The sequence below is a fragment of the Rhinatrema bivittatum genome, chromosome 3 (assembly GCF_901001135.1).
Source record: "Rhinatrema bivittatum chromosome 3, aRhiBiv1.1, whole genome shotgun sequence".
Taxonomy (NCBI): domain Eukaryota; kingdom Metazoa; phylum Chordata; class Amphibia; order Gymnophiona; family Rhinatrematidae; genus Rhinatrema; species Rhinatrema bivittatum.
In genome coordinates, this window is record NC_042617.1 from 589,657,546 (window position 1) to 589,678,534 (window position 20,989).

General features: G+C 44.8%; 1 protein-coding gene across 1 annotated transcript in view; it reads left to right on the forward strand.

The window, feature by feature from the left end:
- TIAM2 (T cell lymphoma invasion and metastasis 2) overlaps positions 1–20,989 on the forward strand; it is a 486,712-nt gene that overhangs the window by 252,017 nt on the left and 213,706 nt on the right. Inside the window, exons 11-13 of the mRNA XM_029596699.1 lie at positions 3,484–3,648; positions 9,641–9,745; positions 14,110–14,188. Of these exons, the coding sequence (XP_029452559.1) occupies positions 3,484–3,648; positions 9,641–9,745; positions 14,110–14,188 (349 nt within the window). The remainder of the gene's footprint in view (positions 1–3,483; positions 3,649–9,640; positions 9,746–14,109; positions 14,189–20,989) is intronic.

Consider the following 20,989-nt stretch of genomic DNA (forward strand, 5'->3'; position numbering starts at 1 on the left):
CCTCCGACTTAATATCATAGCGATATTAAGTCGGAGGCCCCAAATTTAAAATTAAAAATCTTTAAGCGGATATCCCGGCTCTGGGTTAATTCATATTTTCGAGAAATGCAATATAAGTTTTTATGGCGCAGCTATGTCTCAGCGCAGAGGGCTTTCCAATTACGGATTTCGTCCTCGGCAGCTTGTCTTCGCTGCGGGCATGCCAGGGGTACATTATCTCATGCGTTTTGGGAATGTCCGACTATTCACACATTTTGGACCAAAGTGACTCATTATCTGGAGTCTTTGTTGGGGGTCATCATTCCCATATCCCCGTTATGGCTCCTGTTTGGTTGCATTTCTCCTCTGCGAATTAGAGGGCTGGGAAGCCGCTTACTTATCCATAAGGCGTGCTTGGTGGGGAAAAAGATGATCTTGGTGCATTTGAGGGAGATGTTACCCCCTTCTTATTGGTCATGGAGAAATGGCTTTCATCGTATGATGCTTCTCGATGCTGCGACGATGCGACATACTCTGATCCACAAAAAGCGTTTTCTGGCCATCTGGGACGTCTATCTGCAGGCACTTCCACAGACTGTGCGAAGCTCGATACTCAATGAGTGACGTGGCTAGCCCTTGGACTGAGTGGAGATATCCCTTTGAGAATGTCTTATCCATATTGTGATCTTCTTCAACATCGGATTGCAGCTGGAGTTGGACTTGGCAAGGACCTCAAGGGCGGGGGGGGAGGGGGGGAGTTTGGGGAAGCCTCTTGATGTAGGGGATTGTTATGGTTTGTACCCATTGCAACTGTTGGCGAGAGAGTGTTGAAGTGTCATGCCTCTCTCGTGGTTTTCTTAAGGCTAAAACAATAAAAACCGTTTAAACATAAAATTAAAAATCTGCCCGCGGCCCACGGGTTGGAAGACTGATGCTCAATTTTGCCGGCGTCTGTTTTCTGAACCCGTGGCTGTCAGCGGGCTCGAGAAACGACGCTGGTAAAATTGAGCGTCGGCTGTCAAACCTGCTGACAGCCGCCGCTCCTGTCAAAAAGGAAGCGCTTAGGGACGCGCTAGTGTCCCTTCTTATTACCGCGGGCCCTCATTTGCATGCGGGCCGATACTGAATTGCGCGCCCAGGACACTGGCCTGGGCGCTCGCCGGCTCTCCCGCGCTTCTTTCTGTATCGGCCCATAAGCTTGCTGTGCTATTTTTAATGTGGGTTTCTCCACTGCTAAAGTACTTATTAAATACCCGGGACAAGGGTTGAGCTGAAAACCCCATGCTAAACCACGGTAAGCTTAGCGTGGCTTATTACAGTGCCTCCGCTATTTGCAGTTAGGAAATCCTTGCATTTTGCTTTCTCAGAAAAACTATTGTATGGAAAAACAGGGGTACCTGCTAGGAGAGAGAATAGAGTTTATGGGTAATTAGAGGCTCAGAGTTAAAAAAAAAAAATAAAAAAAAAATAATAATAATTTTAAACACTGTGAATGCAATAATGTGCTTCAAATGCCAGAAATTACATGCATTGTATTTTAGAAATGACTTAGTAAACAAGGTAATACAAATATTTACTTTGCGGAACTGTTATCATTGTTCGGGGTTGCATGAGTACAATGATGGCGTAATATTTACCCAGTGAAATGTGTTTGAAAAAAGAGGAAAGCACTTGCAGTCCCAAGCGAGCCTTTGTGTTTGTGCAGAGAAGTGATAGGGTAGTACTACAGGGAGCCGCAGAGCTTGCACGTGGTGCATCGCTCGGGGAAGGTTTGACCCCTGCAGCGTCACAGTCTGCTTCACACCTGGGCATCCCTTCCACGTCCACAGCAGGGGCTCTAGCACTGAGGTTCCATTCAGGGCGCTCTGCAGCCGGGCTGTCCCTGTCCGGCCCTTTATTTCTTGGCTCTCTCACGCCATTCAAGGCGATGGCAAGAAGCCCATTTGTTATATGTTATTGTTATGGGCATATATATTGTTATATGTTATTTGTTATATGTTATTGTTATGGACATATATTGTTATATGTTATTTGTTATATGTTATTGTTATGGACATATATTGTTATATGTTATGTTATATGGTATTGTTATGGACATATATTGTTATATGTTATTTGTTATATGTTATTGTTATGGGCATATATTGTTATATGTTATTTGTTATATGTTATTGTTATATGTTATGTTATATGGTATTGTTATGGACATATATTGTTATATGTTATTTGTTATATGTTATTGTTATGGACATATATATTGTTATATGTTATTGTTATGGACTTATTGTTATGGGCATATATTGTTATATGTTATTGTTATATGGTATTGTTATGGACATATATTGTTATATGTTATTTGTTATATGGTATTGTTATGGACATATATTGTTATATGTTATTTGTTATATGTTATTGTTATGGGCATATATATTGTTATATGTTATTTGTTATATGGTATTGTTATGGACATATATTGTTATATGTTATTTGTTAACCTTTATTACTTTTCCTAATCTCTCTAATCTCATGCTAGTAACTGACCTCGATTACATATTGTACATACTGTAAATAATTGTCATATATTGTCTTACATATCTTACACAATTGTTAACTTTTGTTACCATACCTTTCCGGTACCTGACTCCGCCACTGTAGCACTCTAATCCCAGCTTCAACTCCCTTACGTTAAATGTATTTTCTAATTTCTAAGTTCCCAAGTTACTGCTTACCCCGGTTCAATGTAAACTGATGTGATATTCACTTGAACATCGGTATAGAAAAGCTGTAAATAAATGAATATGCTTTTGTGCTATACCACTGGGGAAGGTTGGAATACTGCCTATGATGTCTATATACTTTTTTAGTAATGGCTGTCATATTGGCCAGAGATATTGTCATCGGATTGGGATAGGTTAGATAGGAAGCCGTCTGGGGATAGGGCAATACCTACCGTACCTGAATATAATGTGTTATATAAAGTGAATATAAAGTGTTCAATCCAGACTCAGCCCAATAGATGGGACGTTCGTACTAGTCTCAGTGCTATTCATATGTATTATTACACCTAGTTAATTTTGTCTTACTACTTCCTGGCTACTCTAGCCCCCAAGTTCAATCTCCCTATTATATGTAACTTTGCTTCGGCTCTCTTGTTTGGTTAATTAGTTTTTTTTTCCCCTAAGTTCCATGTAAACCGGCCTGATATGAATCCCTTCATGAAGACCGGTATAGAAATATGTTAAACAAATAAATAAATAAATAAATAATGCACTTGGAAGTGCTGAAAAGCAGACTATAAATAAATGACATAGTAATAAAAATAAATAGTATTCCTTTCTGAATGAGTGGTTATTATTACATTTGAAGCTACCTTGGAATTCTAACGCCATCAGATGTGGGGGAAATGTAGCAAGAGAGAATCTTTTCAGAAAAAGAAGGCGGGGGTTGCTTGTGTTCTTCCTATTTCCTGCGACTTGGGCTTAATTTTCCGTCTTTCTGGAACAGCGCGCCGATGAACTGCTGAACGCCTTCGGCTCGGCGGCCGAGTGCGGCTGCAAGGAGAGCACGCAGGAGGTGCCGACTTACGTGCGCTTCCATAACAGCTCGGGAGTCGCAGTGAGCATCAGGCCGGAGCACAGGGTGGAAGACGTTCTGTCGTTGGCGTGCAAGGTAGGACGGGTTTGTGCACCTGAACGTTAAAAGCAGGCAGACCTTTAACAGTGCCTGCTGGGAGGCGATGCAGGAGGCTGGGGGCTAGGAGGGATGGGCTGCTGGTGGGAAGGAGCTGCTGGTACACTCTGGGAAGACGAGGTTTAAATGGGAGAGAAATGTAAATATATAGTGAATGCTTCAGCCTGAGATGCTGTAGATGTGTCATTAGTGTTAAACTGGGTTGAAAGGAAGTTGTAGTTCTCGTAGGGACTGAAGTAGCATTTCCCGGCCTTTACACTGCCAAAGTACACTTACATTAAAAAAAAAAATGCTGTGTGGCATGCGAAGCTTCCCAGAGCAGGCAGTGTGGACATGGAGAGGACTCACATGGCCGAAACAAGAGCTAGGGAGACCGGAAGCCCCACCAGTCTCTCTCTTCCAAATTTTAAACAGAGAGAGAAAGGGGCAAAGGCACACACGAGCCCCTGGTGATGGGTACACGTGCAGGAGAAGGGAGAAATTGGGCACTTACCTTGGCTGTAAACAGAAGAGATGGTAACCTCACCCTACACGTGGAAGAGATGGAGAGGCCTCGCACTCCGCCAAGCTTTCCGTCACCTTCGTGTCAGGAAGAGAAGCCGCCTGCTGACTCGCTGGGTTCAACAGAAAGGGATTTCTATTGCCCTTCCCCGATGTAGCGCTTAAGCTCCTTACAAAGAGTTACCTGCTGTGTGGGGAGCAGTGTGGAGGAACAGGTGAGGAGTGCACCGGCAGCGGAGGTCTGTCCTTTCAGGTGGTTAGGTGCATGTGTGAGAGTAACCAGCAGCATTCGGCTGGCATGCCTGAACTCTGTAATGTGGTCAGGCACCCACAACCTGAGCCACTCCCATCATCAGAAAGCACCCTGCCCCCCCCAGGCCACCGTAGCGTGACAAAAGAACCCAGGGAAGCAGAGCACGAGGAGCGCCCCCTACCGGCACGTCCACCATCAAAATATGAAGAGCGTGAACTAATATTTCATATAGACATGGAGAACATCATCTCGCTAGGAAGATGCATATGTACACATCTGGCACATCTTCTCAGGGCATGTTGGAGCTGAAGAATTGTTTGCTGAGATATTCCACATGGTACAGGCAAAGCAGACGGAAAAGACTCAAAGGATTAGAAAATGTAGTGCGCTCCACACAGGAACATAAAATACGATGGGAGATAACCCTAAGGCCCAGTTACTCTGCCTCGTTTCTTCCTACTGCAGTGCCATGGACCGCAGGTGATCTCCTGTATTTAAATCATGTCTTTTTGAATTCTGCTGACACATCTGACTCTACAAGTTCCATGCATCCACTACTCTTCCTGAATCTGTTCCTTTGGGACTTTAAATCAAGGCCTCTTGTTTCACACTTAACTTTCTTTCCATGGAAAAGGTTTGCTAATTATTTATACCTTTGAGGTATCCCCCACCACCCACTCTTTATATCCGTAGGTCCCATCTCCTCGTGGTTTTGTATAGACCTTGTGCTTTCTCTCTGCCTCTACCCTGTCTGTATCCTTTTGGAGGTGTGGCCACCTATACCAGGCATAATACTCCAGGTGAGGATCTGCGCAGGGGCCCTATCACCTTCTATATCTTTCCTGGTGCACCCTAATATTGCTCTGGCTCTTCCCGTTCCCTTGCTGCACTATTTTGCTTGATATCATCAAATATGCTCACCTCAAGGTCTCTCTCCAGTTTGAATGCACATCAGTATCCACACCGCTTCCTTGGATTTCTACCTCTTCTTGAGATTTCCTAGCTTGTTCCTTTTTTCGTCTGTTCATTCAGGTGTGTGCACAGAGCTTTGGTTATCAAGACCAGTGTATTGATGACAAGGCCAGTGTATTGATGACAAGGCCAGAGTATTGTTTGAGCTCAGCCTGTACCTTACTGGGTCTTCCTGATCTGCAAATGCTAAGAAGACAACAGTGCAACCCCTGTACAAAGACAGAAAGTCCCCCCACAAGTTCCTCATCTGTAGGTTTTACAGATCTTCTGCAGCTATTGATTGCATAGTAGCAGGCGATCCTGAACGCACTTAAAAAAACTGAGGGAAGGTACAGGGCAGGTCTTTGGCTTCCCACCCTGACATTGTGCGCTTTCTTAGGGGTGTTAAGCATCTGCGTCCCCATCTTCGGAAGATGTGTCTGGAGTGGAATCTTAACTTAGTGTTGCAGGTTCTCTGCATGGATCCCTTTGAACCTTTGGCTCAAGCATCCTTGAAGGCTCTCACTTTGAAGCCTGTCTTTTTGGTAGCCATTTGTTCAACTAGATGGATCTCGGAGTTGCAGTCCTGCCGGGATTCTTTCCTGCGGATATCATTGGATGCAGTTTCCTTGCGTATAGTACCTTCCTTTCTCCTAAAGTGGTTTCGGCCTTTCATGTGAACCAGATGGTGGAGTTACCGGGATTTTCTTACTGGTCCCGTGATTCCTCTATGGGACGGGCTCTCCATCTTTTGGATGTGCGACACGCTCTTTGCATTATTTGAAGGTCACCATCTCCTTTCGTCGATCTGATCACCTTTTTGTGCTATTCAGAGGACCAAAAAAGGGAGAGAAAGCGTCTAAAGCTTCCTTGGCTCGTTGGTTGAAAGTGACGATTTGTTCGGTCTATGTTTCTAAGGGCCGCGCCATGCCAGTGGGGCTTAAAGCTCATTCTACTCATGCCCAGGCAGCGTCATGGGCAGAGTGTCAACTGGTGTCCCCTCAGGAGATATGTAGGGCCGCAGTTTGGTCCTTGCTTCACCCTTTCATTAGGCATTACCGTTTGGATGTGCGTGTCCCAGAGGCGACCCTTTTGGTGAGAGTGTTCTGAGAATGGGTCTTTCAGGTTCCCGCCTGGTGTAGGGGGGCTTTGGAACATCCCACTTGTCTGGACTTATCTGGGTATGTTCATGAAAGGAAAATTGGTTCTTACCTGCTAATTTTCATTCCTGTGATACCACGGATCAGTCCAGAGGCCCACCCTTGGGTTCTCTGCCGAAAGACTGCTTGTTCTGCTGCTGGGCCTTTAGGCTCATACGAAGGTGGTTTTCAAAGTTATGTTGAATTTGTTACAATGTTCTGGAGTTTCTCTGACTCTGGTTGGTGGTTATCCAGTTCAAGGGCATCCATCCCAGGGGCTTGGTTCGCCCTATTGTTAAATTATCTTGGCTTGGATACAGGTCGATACTGAGGGACTGCAGGTGGCACTCTCAGATATGTAGCAGTGCCCAAAGTTTTGTCTTCTGCCTCCATCTGCTGGTAGGGGTGAATAAAACCCACTTGTCTGGACTGATCTGTGGTATTACAGGAACAAAATTAGCAGTTAAGTACCAATTTTCCATTCCACCAGAGTGAGTGCATAGCGCTCTGGCTATCCCCTGCCCCCTAAGCCTTTGCCAGCAGGAGGGTATGGAGTCTGCTGCCGCACACTGAATGGTGCTCCCTGTTGGCACTTCAAACTGCAATGTGGGTAGGGTGGAGAGATTGATGGGGCCGGGGGGTTCTTTTGTGGTGGGAGGATGGGGGGGGAGGGGAGAAGAGGGTATTTTTGGCATGTATAGCAAACACATACTGAAAGGCCCACATTTCTTTTACTATGTGCCCAGGGGCCTGTTTATCAAAATGCCACCTGCAGTCCCTCCATTGAGCTTAATTGGGCCTATTTATCAGCAGTGAGCATTAGTGCATTTTCATTAGTAAGCTCCTTCGTGGCTGATATTAGTGCATTTTCATTAGTAAGCTCCTTAGTGACTGATATTAGTGCATTTTCATTAGTAAGTTCCTTAGTGGCTGATATTAGTGCATTTTCATTAGTAAGCGCCTTAGTGGCTGATATTAGTGCATTTTCATTAGTAAGCTCCTTCGTGGCTGATGTTAGTGCATTTTCATTAGTAAGCTCCTTCGTGGCTGATGATAGTGCATTTTCATTAGTAAGCTCCTTAGTGGCTGATATTCGTGCATTTTCATTAGTAAGCTCCTTCGTGGCTGATATTAGTGCATTTTCATTAGTAAGCTCCTTCGTGGCTGATGTTAGTGCATTTTCATTAGTAAGCTCCTTAGTGACTGATATTCGTGCATTTTCATTAGTAAGCTCCTTCGTGACTGATATTAGTGCATTTTCATTAGTAAGTTCCTTAGTGGCTGATATTAGTGCATTTTCATTAGTAAGCTCCTTCGTGGCTGATATTAGTGCATTTTCATTAGTAAGCTCCTTAGTGGCTGATATTAGTGCATTTTCATTAGTAAGCTCCTTAGTGGCTGATATTAGTGCATTTTCATTAGTAAGCTTCTTAGTGGCTGATATTCGTGCATTTTCATTAGTAAGCTCCTTCGTGGCTGATATTCGTGCATTTTCATTAGTAAGCTCCTTAGTGGCTGATATTAGTGTATTTTCATTAGTAAGCTCCTTCGTGGCTGATATTAGTGCATTTTCATTAGTAAGCTCCTTAGTGGCTGATATTAGTGCATTTTCATTAGTAAGCTCCTTCGTGGCTGATATTAGTGCATTTTCATTAGTAAGCTCCTTAGTGACTGATATTAGTGCATTTTCATTAGTAAGCTCCTTCGTGGCTGATGTTAGTGCATTTTCATTAGTAAGCTCCTTCGTGGCTGAGGTTAGTGTGCTGTTTAGTGACTCGGCTTGGTGATGCGAGCTACTAAAATGCATCGCTCAGGCAGGGTGAATGCTGTGCATGTAGCATAGGTGAAACAATTCTCTTAAACTCCTCCTTCCCTTTTGCAGAGAGCTTGTGATTTCTGTTTGCCTGCTCTTTGGTGCATGTATTCATTTGACAGTCAAATAGTAAATTCATTTAATTTTTTTTTTAATGTAATCAAATCTTTTCCTGTCTCTTTCTTTTCTGTCTGCCAAGTTTTTTTCATACCCGGCCTGTAATGTCGTCACCTTTCCTGCTGCTTTCCCCCTTCTCACTTTCTCTTTCTGCTCTGGTGAGTGAAAGGAATCTGCATTCTTTGGCGCGGTGTCTTGTTCAGTAGTGGGGAAGAAAGGCAAATGCTTTTTTTTAACTGCAAACTGCAGAGCAGGGGGATATTTTCAGTGGGCAGCTAAAACTGATCAGTTGTGCATTTAAAGCCCAGGCAGCTTACTGAGCGTCAAGTTTCACATTCAGAAGGGCCAGCGCTGATAGGAGCTGGAGCAGCTCTGGTCCCAACCTGATTCTGGTCTTCAGGGTATCCACAATGAATATGCATGAGATAGATTTGCATGCAGCTCTCTCTCAGGCATATTCATTGTAGGTAACCCTTACACCAGACTGGGTGGAGGATCCTCTAGGACTGGGTTCGGGATCCACTGGCTTTAATGCGATGGTAAATCCGCTCTTATAGCACCAAACCATTTCAGTTCTACTTTACAGATTCAGATTTTCTGTAGTGTAGGAGGAATGCGCAGGTCAGGATTCCCTGGACAAATGATATTTTTATGTGCTAATAACCATACAGCCTTACTGGTATCCGTACACACATTGCCGTTCAGATAAATATCATGGATACAGTGTCCCTGCCCCAGGGACTGTACAGTATATGTATTTGTTCAGCGAGATTAAGTTATTTTAAGGGTGTGGCACCGAGCGGGGTCTCCAGGTCTGCACTGTGTGTGTCTGCAGGGTGTGAATGCCTGCAGCGGTTCAGTACAGGGGCCACAGAACACAGTCGACGCTCCTACCAGACTGAGCATCACCCTAACAGCTTATAATGTTTTACTTCTTGGTCTGAAGGGAAGGGTTGCCCCCTGTCTCCCTGAGGGTTGGGATTGGATAACGTTTTGCCCAAAGCGACCAGACAGGCGAGGGTGGAGGGAGAACGAGAATCAACCCGTAGAGAATTATTACTGTACGTAATCCACTTGGAATGCCCTCGTTAAACAAGTGCAATAGAAATATTTAAAATAAATAAGTAAAACAGAATCCAGGGTGATGGTATTGTTTGCTTCCTGTCCTAAATTCAGACCTCTTACTTCACGTTGCAGGTAAAGCATCTGGAGCCCGCACAGCACAGTTTGCATCTCCGGAGACTGATGCATGGGAGCGTGGAATATGACGTCCCCGCCCTGTGTGACAGCATTCATGAGCAGGCAAGTGAGGAATTCACGTCACGTATGAAACATGTAAATATAAAATATAAATATAAAGCATCTGGAGCCCGCACAGCACAGTTTGCATCTCCGGAGACTGATGAATGGGAGCGTGGAATATGATGTTCCCGCCCTGTGTGACAGCATTCATGAGCAGGCAAGTGAGGAATTCACGTCACGTATGAAACATGTAAATATAAAATATAAATATAAAGCATCTGGAGCCCACACAGCACAGTTTGCATCTCCGGAGACTGATGCATGGGAACGTGGAATATGACGTTCCCGCCCTGTGTGACAGCATTCATGAGCAGGCAAGTGAGGCATTCACGTCACGTATGAAACATGTAAATATAAAATATAAATATAAAGCATCTGGAGCCTGCACAGCACAGTTTGCATCTCCGGAGACTGATGAATGGGAGCGTGGAATATGATGTTCCCGCCCTGTGTGACAGCATTCATGAGCAGGCAAGTGAGGAATTCACGTCACGTATGAAACATGTAAATATAAAATATAAATATAAAGCATCTGGAGCCCGCACAGCACAGTTTACATCTCTGGAGACTGATGCATGGGAGCGTGGAATATGACGTTCCCGCCCTGTGTGACAGCATTCATGAGCAGGCAACTGAGGAATTCACGTCACGTATGATACATGTAAATATAAAATATAAATATAAAGCATCTGGAGCCCGCACAGCACAGTTTGCATCTCCGGAGACTGATGCATGGGAACATGGAATATGACGTTCCCGCCCTGAGTGACAGCATTCATGAGCAGGCAAGTGAGGAAGTCACGTCACGTATGATACATGTAAATATAAAATATAAATATAAAGCATCTGGAGCCCGCACAGCACAGTTTGCATCTCCGGAGACTGATGCATGGGAGCGTGGAATATGACGTTCCCGCCCTGTGTGACAGCATTCATGAGCAGGCAAGTGAGGCATTCACGTCACGTATGAAACATGTAAATATAAAATATAAATATAAAGCATCTGGAGCCCGCACAGCACAGTTTGCATCTCCGGAGACTGATGCATGGGAGCGTGGAATATGACGTTCCTGCCCTGAGTAACAGCATTCATGAGCAGGCAAGTGAGGAAGTCATGTCACGTATGATACATGTAAATATAAAATATAAATATAAAGCATCTGGAGCCCGCACAGCACAGTTTGCATCTCCGGAGACTGATGCATGGGAGCGTGGAATATGACGTTCCTGCCCTGAGTAACAGCATTCATGAGCAGGCAAGTGAGGCATTCACGTCACGTATGAAACATGTAAATATAGAATATAAATATAAAGCATCTGGAGCCCGCACAGCACAGTTTGCATCTCCGGAAACTGATGCATGGGAGCGTGGAATATGACGTTCCCGCCCTGTGTGACAGCATTCATGAGCAGGCAAGTGAGGAAGTCACGTCACGTATGATACATGTAAATATAAAATATAAATATAAAGCAGCTGGAGCCTGCACAGCACAGTTTACATCTCCGGAGACTGATGCATGGGAGCGTGGAATATGATGTTCCCGCCCTGAGTGACAGCATTCATGAGCAGGCAAGTGAGGAATTCACGTCACGTATGAAACATGTAAATATAAAATATAAATATAAAGCATCTGGAGCCTGCACAGCACAGTTTACATCTCCGGAGACTGATGCATGGGAGCGTGGAATATGACGTTCCCGCCCTGTGTGACAGCATTCATGAGCAGGCAAGTGAGGAAGTCACGTCACGTATGATACATGTAAATATAAAATATAAATATAAAGCAGCTGGAGCCTGCACAGCACAGTTTACATCTCCGGAGACTGATGCATGGGAGCGTGGAATATGACGTTCCCGCCCTGAGTGACAGCATTCATGAGCAGGCAAGTGAGGAATTCACGTCACGTATGAAACATGTAAATATAAAATATAAATATAAAGCAGCTGGAGCCTGCACAGCACAGTTTGCATCTCCGGAGACTGATGCATGGGACCGTGGAATATGACGTTCCCACCCTGAGTGACAGCATTCATGAGCAGGCAAGTGAGGAATTCACGTCACATATGAAACATGTAAATATAAAATATAAATATAAAGCAGCTGGAGCCTGCACAGCACAGTTTACATCTCCGGAGACTGATGAATGGGACCGTGGAATATGACGTTCCTGCCCTGTGAGACAGCATTCATGAGCAGGCAAGTGAGGAATTCACGTCACGTATGAAACATGTAAATATAAAATATAAATATAAAGCATCTGGAGCCTGCACAGCACAGTTTACATCTCCGGAGACTGATGCATGGGAGCGTGGAATATGACGTTCCCGCCCTGAGTGACAGCATTCATGAGCAGGCAAGTGAGGCATTCACGTCACGTATGATACATGTAAATATAAAATATAAATATAAAGCAGCTGGAGCCTGCACAGCACAGTTTGCATCTCCGGAGACTGATGCATGGGACCGTGGAATATGACGTTCCCACCCTGAGTGACAGCATTCATGAGCAGGCAAGTGAGGAATTCACGTCACATATGAAACATGTAAATATAAAATATAAATATAAAGCATCTGGAGCCTGCACAGCACAGTTTACATCTCCGGAGACTGATGAATGGGACCGTGGAATATGACGTTCCTGCCCTGTGAGACAGCATTCATGAGCAGGCAAGTGAGGAATTCACGTCACGTATGAAACATGTAAATATAAAATATAAATATAAAGCATCTGGAGCCTGCACAGCACAGTTTACATCTCCGGAGACTGATGCATGGGAGCGTGGAATATGACGTTCCCGCCCTGAGTGACAGCATTCATGAGCAGGCAAGTGAGGCATTCACGTCACGTATGATACAAGCCCGTGGAGAGAACTGATGAGAAAACTATTGGCCCATGCTGGCTATGGTGTGTAATGGCAGCCCGTGGTGGCAAAGTGTGTCCATCCCAGGCCCGGATTTAGGCAGCTGCCTAGTGGGTCAGGTTTGGAAGGTACCAAGGAGGAATCTGCTTCTGCTTGCTTTAGGGACAGGTGCCGGCACTGTCATGGCAACCTGGCCACGGGTGCCAAAATCTTAAAACCGGCTCTGGTCCATCCACAGCTACTTTTGGCCCTCTTAATAAATAAATGAAAAGTTTTCCTGCGACGCAGAGCTGAATGCTCAGGTACCAGAGAGGTGATGTGGTATTGTGTGATGCCGCTGATCGAAGTTTCAATTCACTTGTGGGACTCCTTGGAGTAAGTTGTTAGGTTCAGTGAATGGTGAAACAAAATGTGAAACAAAAGTAGTATGAAAGAGTGAGCTGTGGTGCTGTGTGTTGTCAGTTTCATGAGGAAAATCTCTTGCCCAATGTAAAAGAAAAAAAAAAGTGAGATTTCAGACTGGGTATTGCATCTAGGGCAATAGTATTCTGTCATCAGGGGCTGCAAAGTATCTGCCTGGCGTGCCGGGTTACCTTGAACAGCAGATCTGCTTGCATTTCAGACTGGGTATGCATCTAGGGCAATAGTATTCTGTCATCACGGGCTGCAAAGTATCTGCCTGGCGTGCCGGGTTACCTTGAACAGCAGATCTGCTTGCATTTCAGACTGGGTATTGCATCTAGGGCAATAGTATTCTGTCATCAGGGGCTGCAAAGTATCTGCCTGGCGTGCCGGGTTACCTTGAATCCCAGATTCGGTTGCATCCTTGAGGGGCCATGTTGAGTAGTCCGGGTCTGTGACAGGGATTCTCAGTGAGGGCCGCAGGCAGGGATGATATTCAAGATATTCTCAGTTTTTATTCATCGGAGATCTGTAATCCTGGAGGGCCAGTCTGATTTTCAGGATAGCCTCAAGGAAGCAGTAGGTACAAATATAAGTCACATTCATTGTGATGGATATTCTGACAACCTGAGCAGCCAGTTGGTCTTCAGGCGCTGAGAACCATTGATGTGGGTCAATTTGCAGAGCTTGGGTTACCCTGAAAATCAAAGCTGTTTGCGGTCCTTGAGGAGCAAAGTTGAGAATCCCAGGTCTTTGGTGTTGAATAAAATACATCAGCACATGAAACTGAGGCCCTCAGAAAGCCCGGCTTTATGTCCCGTGGTCAGGAAAAAGTATGGAGCCTCTCGCCGGCAGAGCTGGAAATCCTGTGCTAGCAGTGAGGGATGCGACCCTGCTTTGTGTGATGACTGCGCAGCCCCTGCCTGTGGCTTCCTTCTCTTTTATCCTTCATAGTCTCGAAAGGGAGGATAAGCTCCTTGACTTGGGGTGCCCAAAACATATAAAAGTGTTTAGGCTGCTTGATCTGCCTTGACTCCGCTCACTTTGCCAGTCGGGATTATTGATTCACAGTCCTGATATGTTGTTCCATCTCTTACAGCAATTCGATGAAATAGAGATATTTCCTTTAAGTGTTCACCACGTTTGCCTGACAAAGACCGGAAGCACAGCTGACTTTGGTAAGTCATATTTCCACAGGCCTTCCCAGGAGCCTCTTTCTTCCCTGCTTTTCCTTCCTGACCCTCTGTGCATGATGTGGCACCGGCGCATGTACAGCCCAGTCCTTGAATCCTGCACATCGCTCTGGTTTTCAGGGCAGCTGTAGTATGTAAGGTAATCTGTTCCTCAGACCTAATGCTTGCAAATCTCTCTCGAGAACATTCCTTACAGATGTGCGGGAATCCAGACTTGTTTTTGACTGGGTTGGCACACTCCTGACCTAGCCCATATAAATTGGCCTGCACTGGTTACCACCCCCCTCTTTACCCCAGGATGTGCCGCTCCTCCAAGCAAGAGAGCTGCTGAGAGAGCTGCTTTCCTAGCCTTGAAAAGAAGGCGAGGCGAGTTCGGCTGTTGCAGGACAATGCAGCTTTGCTGAATGTTTCAAACAGATTGGAAAGGGTCAAGCAGCTCCCAAGGTTTTGATCTACTTTTCGCCAAAAATATAAACACTTCGGGGAAAAGTGCTTTCTCTCCTATGCAAGAAATCTTAATTTAAGAAGGCCGACAGGGGCATGAGTGCTACCTGCATTAAAATGCATTTCATAGCGTGGCATTAGGGTCCCAGAAAGCAACTGATGTGCAAGAGGAAGGGAATTAGCTACATGAATAATAATTTTGCCAGTAATAATTTATTTATTTATTTATTTCTCAGTTTTATATACCGAAATTCTTGTAAGGGGTTACAAATCAGTTCGGTTTACATTGAACATTAACAGAGCTTCAAAAGAGAACAATTACAAAGAACCAAGGATTCCAATAAGAATAATATATTATTAACCAATAAAACAAGCAGATAACATTTAACATTTATACAGAAAAAACAGTGTCTCGGAGAGAGTAAATATAATACACACCTGATAGCAGAGGCTAAGATCTTGAACTACGAAACAGAAAACTAGGGATTGACGCAACAATGGATTGCACCAAACTAATATCATGGAACAGAGGGGCATATAAGGGTGTCACTGTACAATATAATAAAAGGCTAGTGGGGTAATGATTAGGTATGTGAACCGTAGTGAAGGCAACAGGAGCTAAGCAGAGGAGCTAAATCTCAGAAATAATAATAATAATAATAAAAAAATAATAATAAATAAATCTCAGAAACCAGGAAATCCCAAATAAGCTAAGGTTTTGTTATAAGACTGTAAATTACAGGCGAATCAGGTCATGATGTATTCATGATCCTCGGGTGCACGGGTTTATACCGCGTCCTGCCAGCAGGTGGAGATGGAGAGCCAGGAATATCACCGGGATCAGGAGTGGTGCAGAGCAGGCTCTGGCTCCAGCAGACAGGGGCCACGTGCTGGGCTGCTGCAGTGGGATTCGTTAGCCCCAGGGTTGCTGGTCTCTGGTAGAGAAGGTTTGTCATGCCACTCCCAGAGCATCCGTCTTTTTTGAACTGATAGAGCAGGTTCTTGAGCTCCCAGAACCACAAGTGTTTGACATTTTTCCATGGAAGAGCAGACCCTCCACTTCCAGGTGCTGCTTTCAGGATTGGGCTCTGGTTGAGCTAAGGAGGGTGCAAGGGGATTTCCTCCTCCGTGGGGGCCGCGTCCCCTCCGCCACGCCCCTCGCGTGGAGCTCCTTTGAATGGGAGAGGCTGGGGGGCCGGAGTGTGGGCTTGGTCAGGGGAACCAAGCCCACACTCCGGCCACATGCCCACAGGTTTGGGCATGTGGGAAAGCTCCTAAGCAGAGGGAACAAGTGGCTTCTGCCGCTGTGGCGGGACAGCAGCCATTTTAGTTAATTTTCCATGGTTCTGCTCTGTTTCCCCAGGCCTGGACCTTCCTCAGCCCAGTTCCCCAGGCCCTCCAGTGTCATTGCCGGAGGGGGATGAGTCCTAGGGGCATTTCTCCTCCCACCCAGAGTCATATTATCTCCTGCCTTTCTGACTTAATGCTGCAGGCCTTGGCAGGGGAGGGGTCTCAGACATTACTTGGCCTAGGGTATCTCCCACCTTCTCTCCATACCCTAGTGCCCCAGATTGTCAAAGTCTGCCCCCCTTGGATCCCCTCTGGGTTTGTTGGTGGGGGAGGGGTAGGCTGGGGAAATGTGAAAGAGGCTGAGACCAAAAGCCCCTGGGTAGCTGAAAGTGGGGAGAGGTCTTCTCCTCTGTTAGTATTTTCAGAGCTTTGAGCTTACTCTGCTTCCAGGTGATTTCCTTCATATTCTAAGGTCAGAAAGCTCCAGAGGGTGATCCCATAATTCAGGAGGTTAGAAGACCACCCAAGGCCTTGCCAGTCACAAGCTATAACCATGAAACACACGGTTATAGCTGAGTAGGAGTTCCCTATCGGGGGGGGGGGGGTCTCTGGAGGAGCAAAACCATGGCTATGCTGTTCCTTTATCATCGGAGAACAGGGAAGAGTTGTTCTGCACCCTCGGGTTGATGATCTGGTGTCAGTGACTCTCGAAGATCTGAAAGGTAGAAGCATTGAATCCCTCATGAAGCAAACGTCTCTGCTACAGCTTGAGCCATCTGGTCCTCTGTTTGTGGGAGTTAGGCGCTTGTGCCATACTGCGCTGAGTCCAACAGCTTCCAGAGAGTCTGGAGGCAGTTTGTTTAGCTTCTGGGGGCCACCTGTTGTGTCTGATTCAACGTATGACCTTATCAGGGCTTTTCCCCCACCCATCAGTCAATGGTTCTGTGTTTGCAGCACAGAGGCCGCTGATGCTGTATAACTGGGTGATGAATACAGTGTCTAAGCTACCGTCAAGGGAAAATTCTTTTTTGAAGAAGTTCTGGAGAAGTCAGTAAGGATCTTGGCGAATAAGACAGAAACTTCCAGAGGATAGAGTCCGTTGGGCCTTCTGGCCTAGCAGGAATTAAGCTTTGTGGGACTAGGAAGACAGAGATTGGCAGTGCTGGGGTTGACAGAGCTATCCAGTCAGCCCAATGAGGTGAGTAGGTCGTCTTGGCAGTGGTCTCAGTAAACCGAAGCCTCCTGCGGTGTTGCCAGAAGTAGACCCACATCATTTCAGTTTGATGAGTTTTGGACATCGGAAGGGTGTTTCTATTTCTGAGGCCTTTATGATGTTACCTGTGTGTCAGTTGCTAGAGGGGTAGTGGTAGGGGCTACTCTGAAAAGGCTGTGGTGATGGAATCCTTTGCTTGAAGCTTAAGGTCGAGGTCGTTGTTCCATCTACTTTGTATTTCTAAGGAACGATGCTTCTTTCACTCCATCATCGATCAATAAAGGGGTCATCTCTTGGTCTGGGGTTATTATTATATTTACAGTTTGAATAACCAGTCACAGGTGACATATAGACAAGGGGCATATGCTATACTTTTCTGAAATGTCTCCCTGCCACAGGTGAGAAATAGATGGTTGTATTTTTTGAAACATCTCCACTTGGCCTTTTTGTTGGAATTGCTGTGCCATTGCTATGTCTTTGCTGTGCCATTGCATTGCCCTTCATAAGTTAAGTGCTGATGCTGTCTTGTTATTAATTATCTGTTCCGTTCCTTTTTACATTTGGTTCCAATTTCATTTCCAATTTTTCTGTAAAGTTCGGTTAGCTATAATTTTGTTTTAATGTAAACCGATGAGATGTTCCCAATGTTCATCGGTATATAAATCTTCTAAATAAATAAATAAAAAAGTCTTCTCCAGTGGGCTTTGTTTCCTGTTGTTGAGGCTGATCAATGAATAACAGATAAAGGTCTTCCTTGGAGCCTGCATGTCTTGCATTGGTGACAGTTGCTTTTTCATTGATGTCATAAGAACATAAGAACATGCCATGCTGGGTCAGACCAACGGTCCATCAAGCCCAGCATCCTGTTTCCTGTCAACACATTCAGCAGTTTTCTCTCTTCCATCTTTGTTGGTTCAGTAGTTGATGCGAGTCCTTCTTCAGCCAATATGGATACCTGAAGGCCTAGTACAGTATAGAATATAGCAAGACTCTCCCAATGCCATCCCATTCATTCTTCATGCATGAATTTATAGACCATTTATCCAGTGCATTTAAACAGTACAGAAAGAAATAATAGTAAATATTGACATAATCTAATAGAAAATAAAAAACCAGGATATAAAAGTATGCAAGTATCAGAATAATGAGCTCATTATTTTATTTTTATTTATGTATTAACATATTGATATTTATATCTTATATTCCACAGTCTTTTAAAATAATTCATCAGTATGGATTGCATAGACAGTCATATGAAAAAAAATCTATAAAGAAAGACAATAAACACAAAATCATACATTGATTACGATGATATTTACAAAGGTCTGCTAATTTACCTCTGCAATGTGGCTGAGGTCACTTTAAGTGCACCTCCAGAGGTGGCTTCTGAATATTGGCCTCAAAGTTATCTGGGTAAACATACTTTACTTTAGATCTGCTCTCCATTATGAGCAGACTTATCCAGCTAAGTTTAAGTATCACATCGCCTCTGGTTTGTTTTTTTACGCAGCTAAAACTTATCCACTCAGCAGGGGGAGATTTTTAATCCCTAGATTTGTCTGAATTTAGCTAGAAAATCCTTTTGAATATGGACTATATATATATATATATATATATATATATATATATATGCTCTTGTTTAATTAGCTGAGGAATATGTTCAGCTTGGAGAAGACACGGCTGAGGGGGGATATGATAGAGGTGTTTAAAATCATGAGAGGTCTTGAACGAGTAGATGTGACTCGGTTATTTACAGTTTCGAATAATAGAAGGACTAGGGGGCACTCCATGAAGTTAGCAAGTAGCACATTTAAGACTAATCGGAGAAAATTATTTTTCACTCAACGCACAATTAAGCTCTGGAATTTGTTGCCAGAGGATGTGGTTAGTGCAGTTAGTGTAGCTGGGGTCAAAAAAGGTTTGGATAAGTTCTTGGAGGGGAAGTCCATTAACGGCTATTAATCAAGTTTACTTAGGGAATAGCCACTGCTATTAATTGCATCAGTAGCATGGGATCTTCGTAGTGTTTGGGTAATTGCCAGGTTCTTGGTCTGACCCAGCATGGCAATTTCTTATGTTCTTATGTTACCGGAGATGGTATCTAGTGACTGATGGGCCCATGCTATCGACATGTATTCCTCTTCTGTTCGCAGGGCCACAGATTATCACCTGGGAGCCACTTTAGAAACAACCGACTGGTTGGTCTGGAGCTTCACAAGGGAGAGGGAGAGGGTGACTCCTGGCCTGCCAGTTGCTTTCTAGATTTTTTTTCTTTTTTTTTTCCACCCAGCAGTTTCTCCCTGTTCCTTTCGGGCTTCTGGGTAAATCAGAAGCAGCCTCTATTTATCTTATCTTACTAGTCAAAGCCGCTTACATCACAGGCGCAGTGAGCCTTCATTCCCAACTGCCTGCCCAACACTCGTTTTGAATCTCTCCCCCCTTCCCATCTGCAGTGGCAGCCCCCAGCAAAAGATTATTGATTCCACTTTCAGGTTCCCAATTTACTTAACAAGAACCATTTTCAAAACAACCTATCTGGCCTTCCTTGTTGGTTCTTTGCAGTTATTGTAGTTAGGTCTGTCCTGCAAATTGCAACAAACCTAGTCATTTTGGTTTGTGTGGCGGGAGACCCTGCCGATTTACAAAAAATGCAGGCCTTCTGGAGTTGATTTCACTGCATTATCGGGAAATTCTCTGGCTGGTGGGAAACAGAGAGAAGATCAAAAGGTTTAAAAGTTTTAAATTAGGAAAAATTACTCTCCTTGGGTTCTCCTTTCTTGTTTTCTTTCTTTATGTGGCATGAAGCAGATATTAAAGTGGCTTCCTGGCATGCAAGTCACGTTAAGGGAATGCAGGCCTCGGGAGGCTGATTTCAGGAGGTGATGTCATTCAGCGGTAGGATGATGTCATTCCATGCAGGCTGCTCTAAACATCCTGCCGGTGTGAATGAAGGCCTCATGGCTCCTCCATGCAGGCTGCTCTAAACCAGAGTTAAAATCCTGCCGGTGTGAATGAAGGCCTCATGGCTCCTCCATGCAGGCTGCTCTAAACCAGAGTTAAAATCCTGCCGGTGTGAATGAAGGCCTCATGGCTCCTCCATGCAGGCTGCTCTAAACCAGAGTTAAAATCCTGCCGGTGTGAATGAAGGCCTCATGGCTCCTCAGCATTACAGGAGACTTCCACCTATGTGAAAGGCTGTGGTCTCAGCCCTGCTGCAGGGGAATGGTTGAGTCGGATTCCCTTGAATCTGTGAATTCTTCTGCACTCCCCATCACTGACTTGTGGCAAGGACACAGTGAGAGAGAGAAGTGTTCATGAGCATGGGCCACATCCTTACTAACTGCCTATGAAAAAGCTTCTTCTCACTCTCTCTCACTCTCTCTCTCACTCACTCACTCACTCACTCATTCACTCACACACACACACACTCACACACACACACACACACACACACATTTTTTATGTCATTGGGAGCAGTAGTGAAAATAAAATTCCTTACATTTAAGTCTTTTAATATTTCTTGAAAAGGTTAAAAAGTGTTGCTTTATGTAACACTGGTATTTTCATTTTATCAGAAATGCGAAACTCAAGGAGACAAAGGGGCCCATGCAATTATGTGCACTGAAAGCGGGTGCCATGCAATATGGAAATTAGGCGGTCGCTTGCGCGACCTTAGCGCCTCCTTCCTAATGTGACCCACCGCGGCTGCCGGTTATGAAGACCGACGCCGGTAAACTCGGCCTCAGTTTTCATAACCGGCCTGTCTACGAGTTTATCGGCGGCCGTTTTCATTACTGGCAGACGGCCGGTTATGAAGATTGAGGTGGAGTTTACCGGCT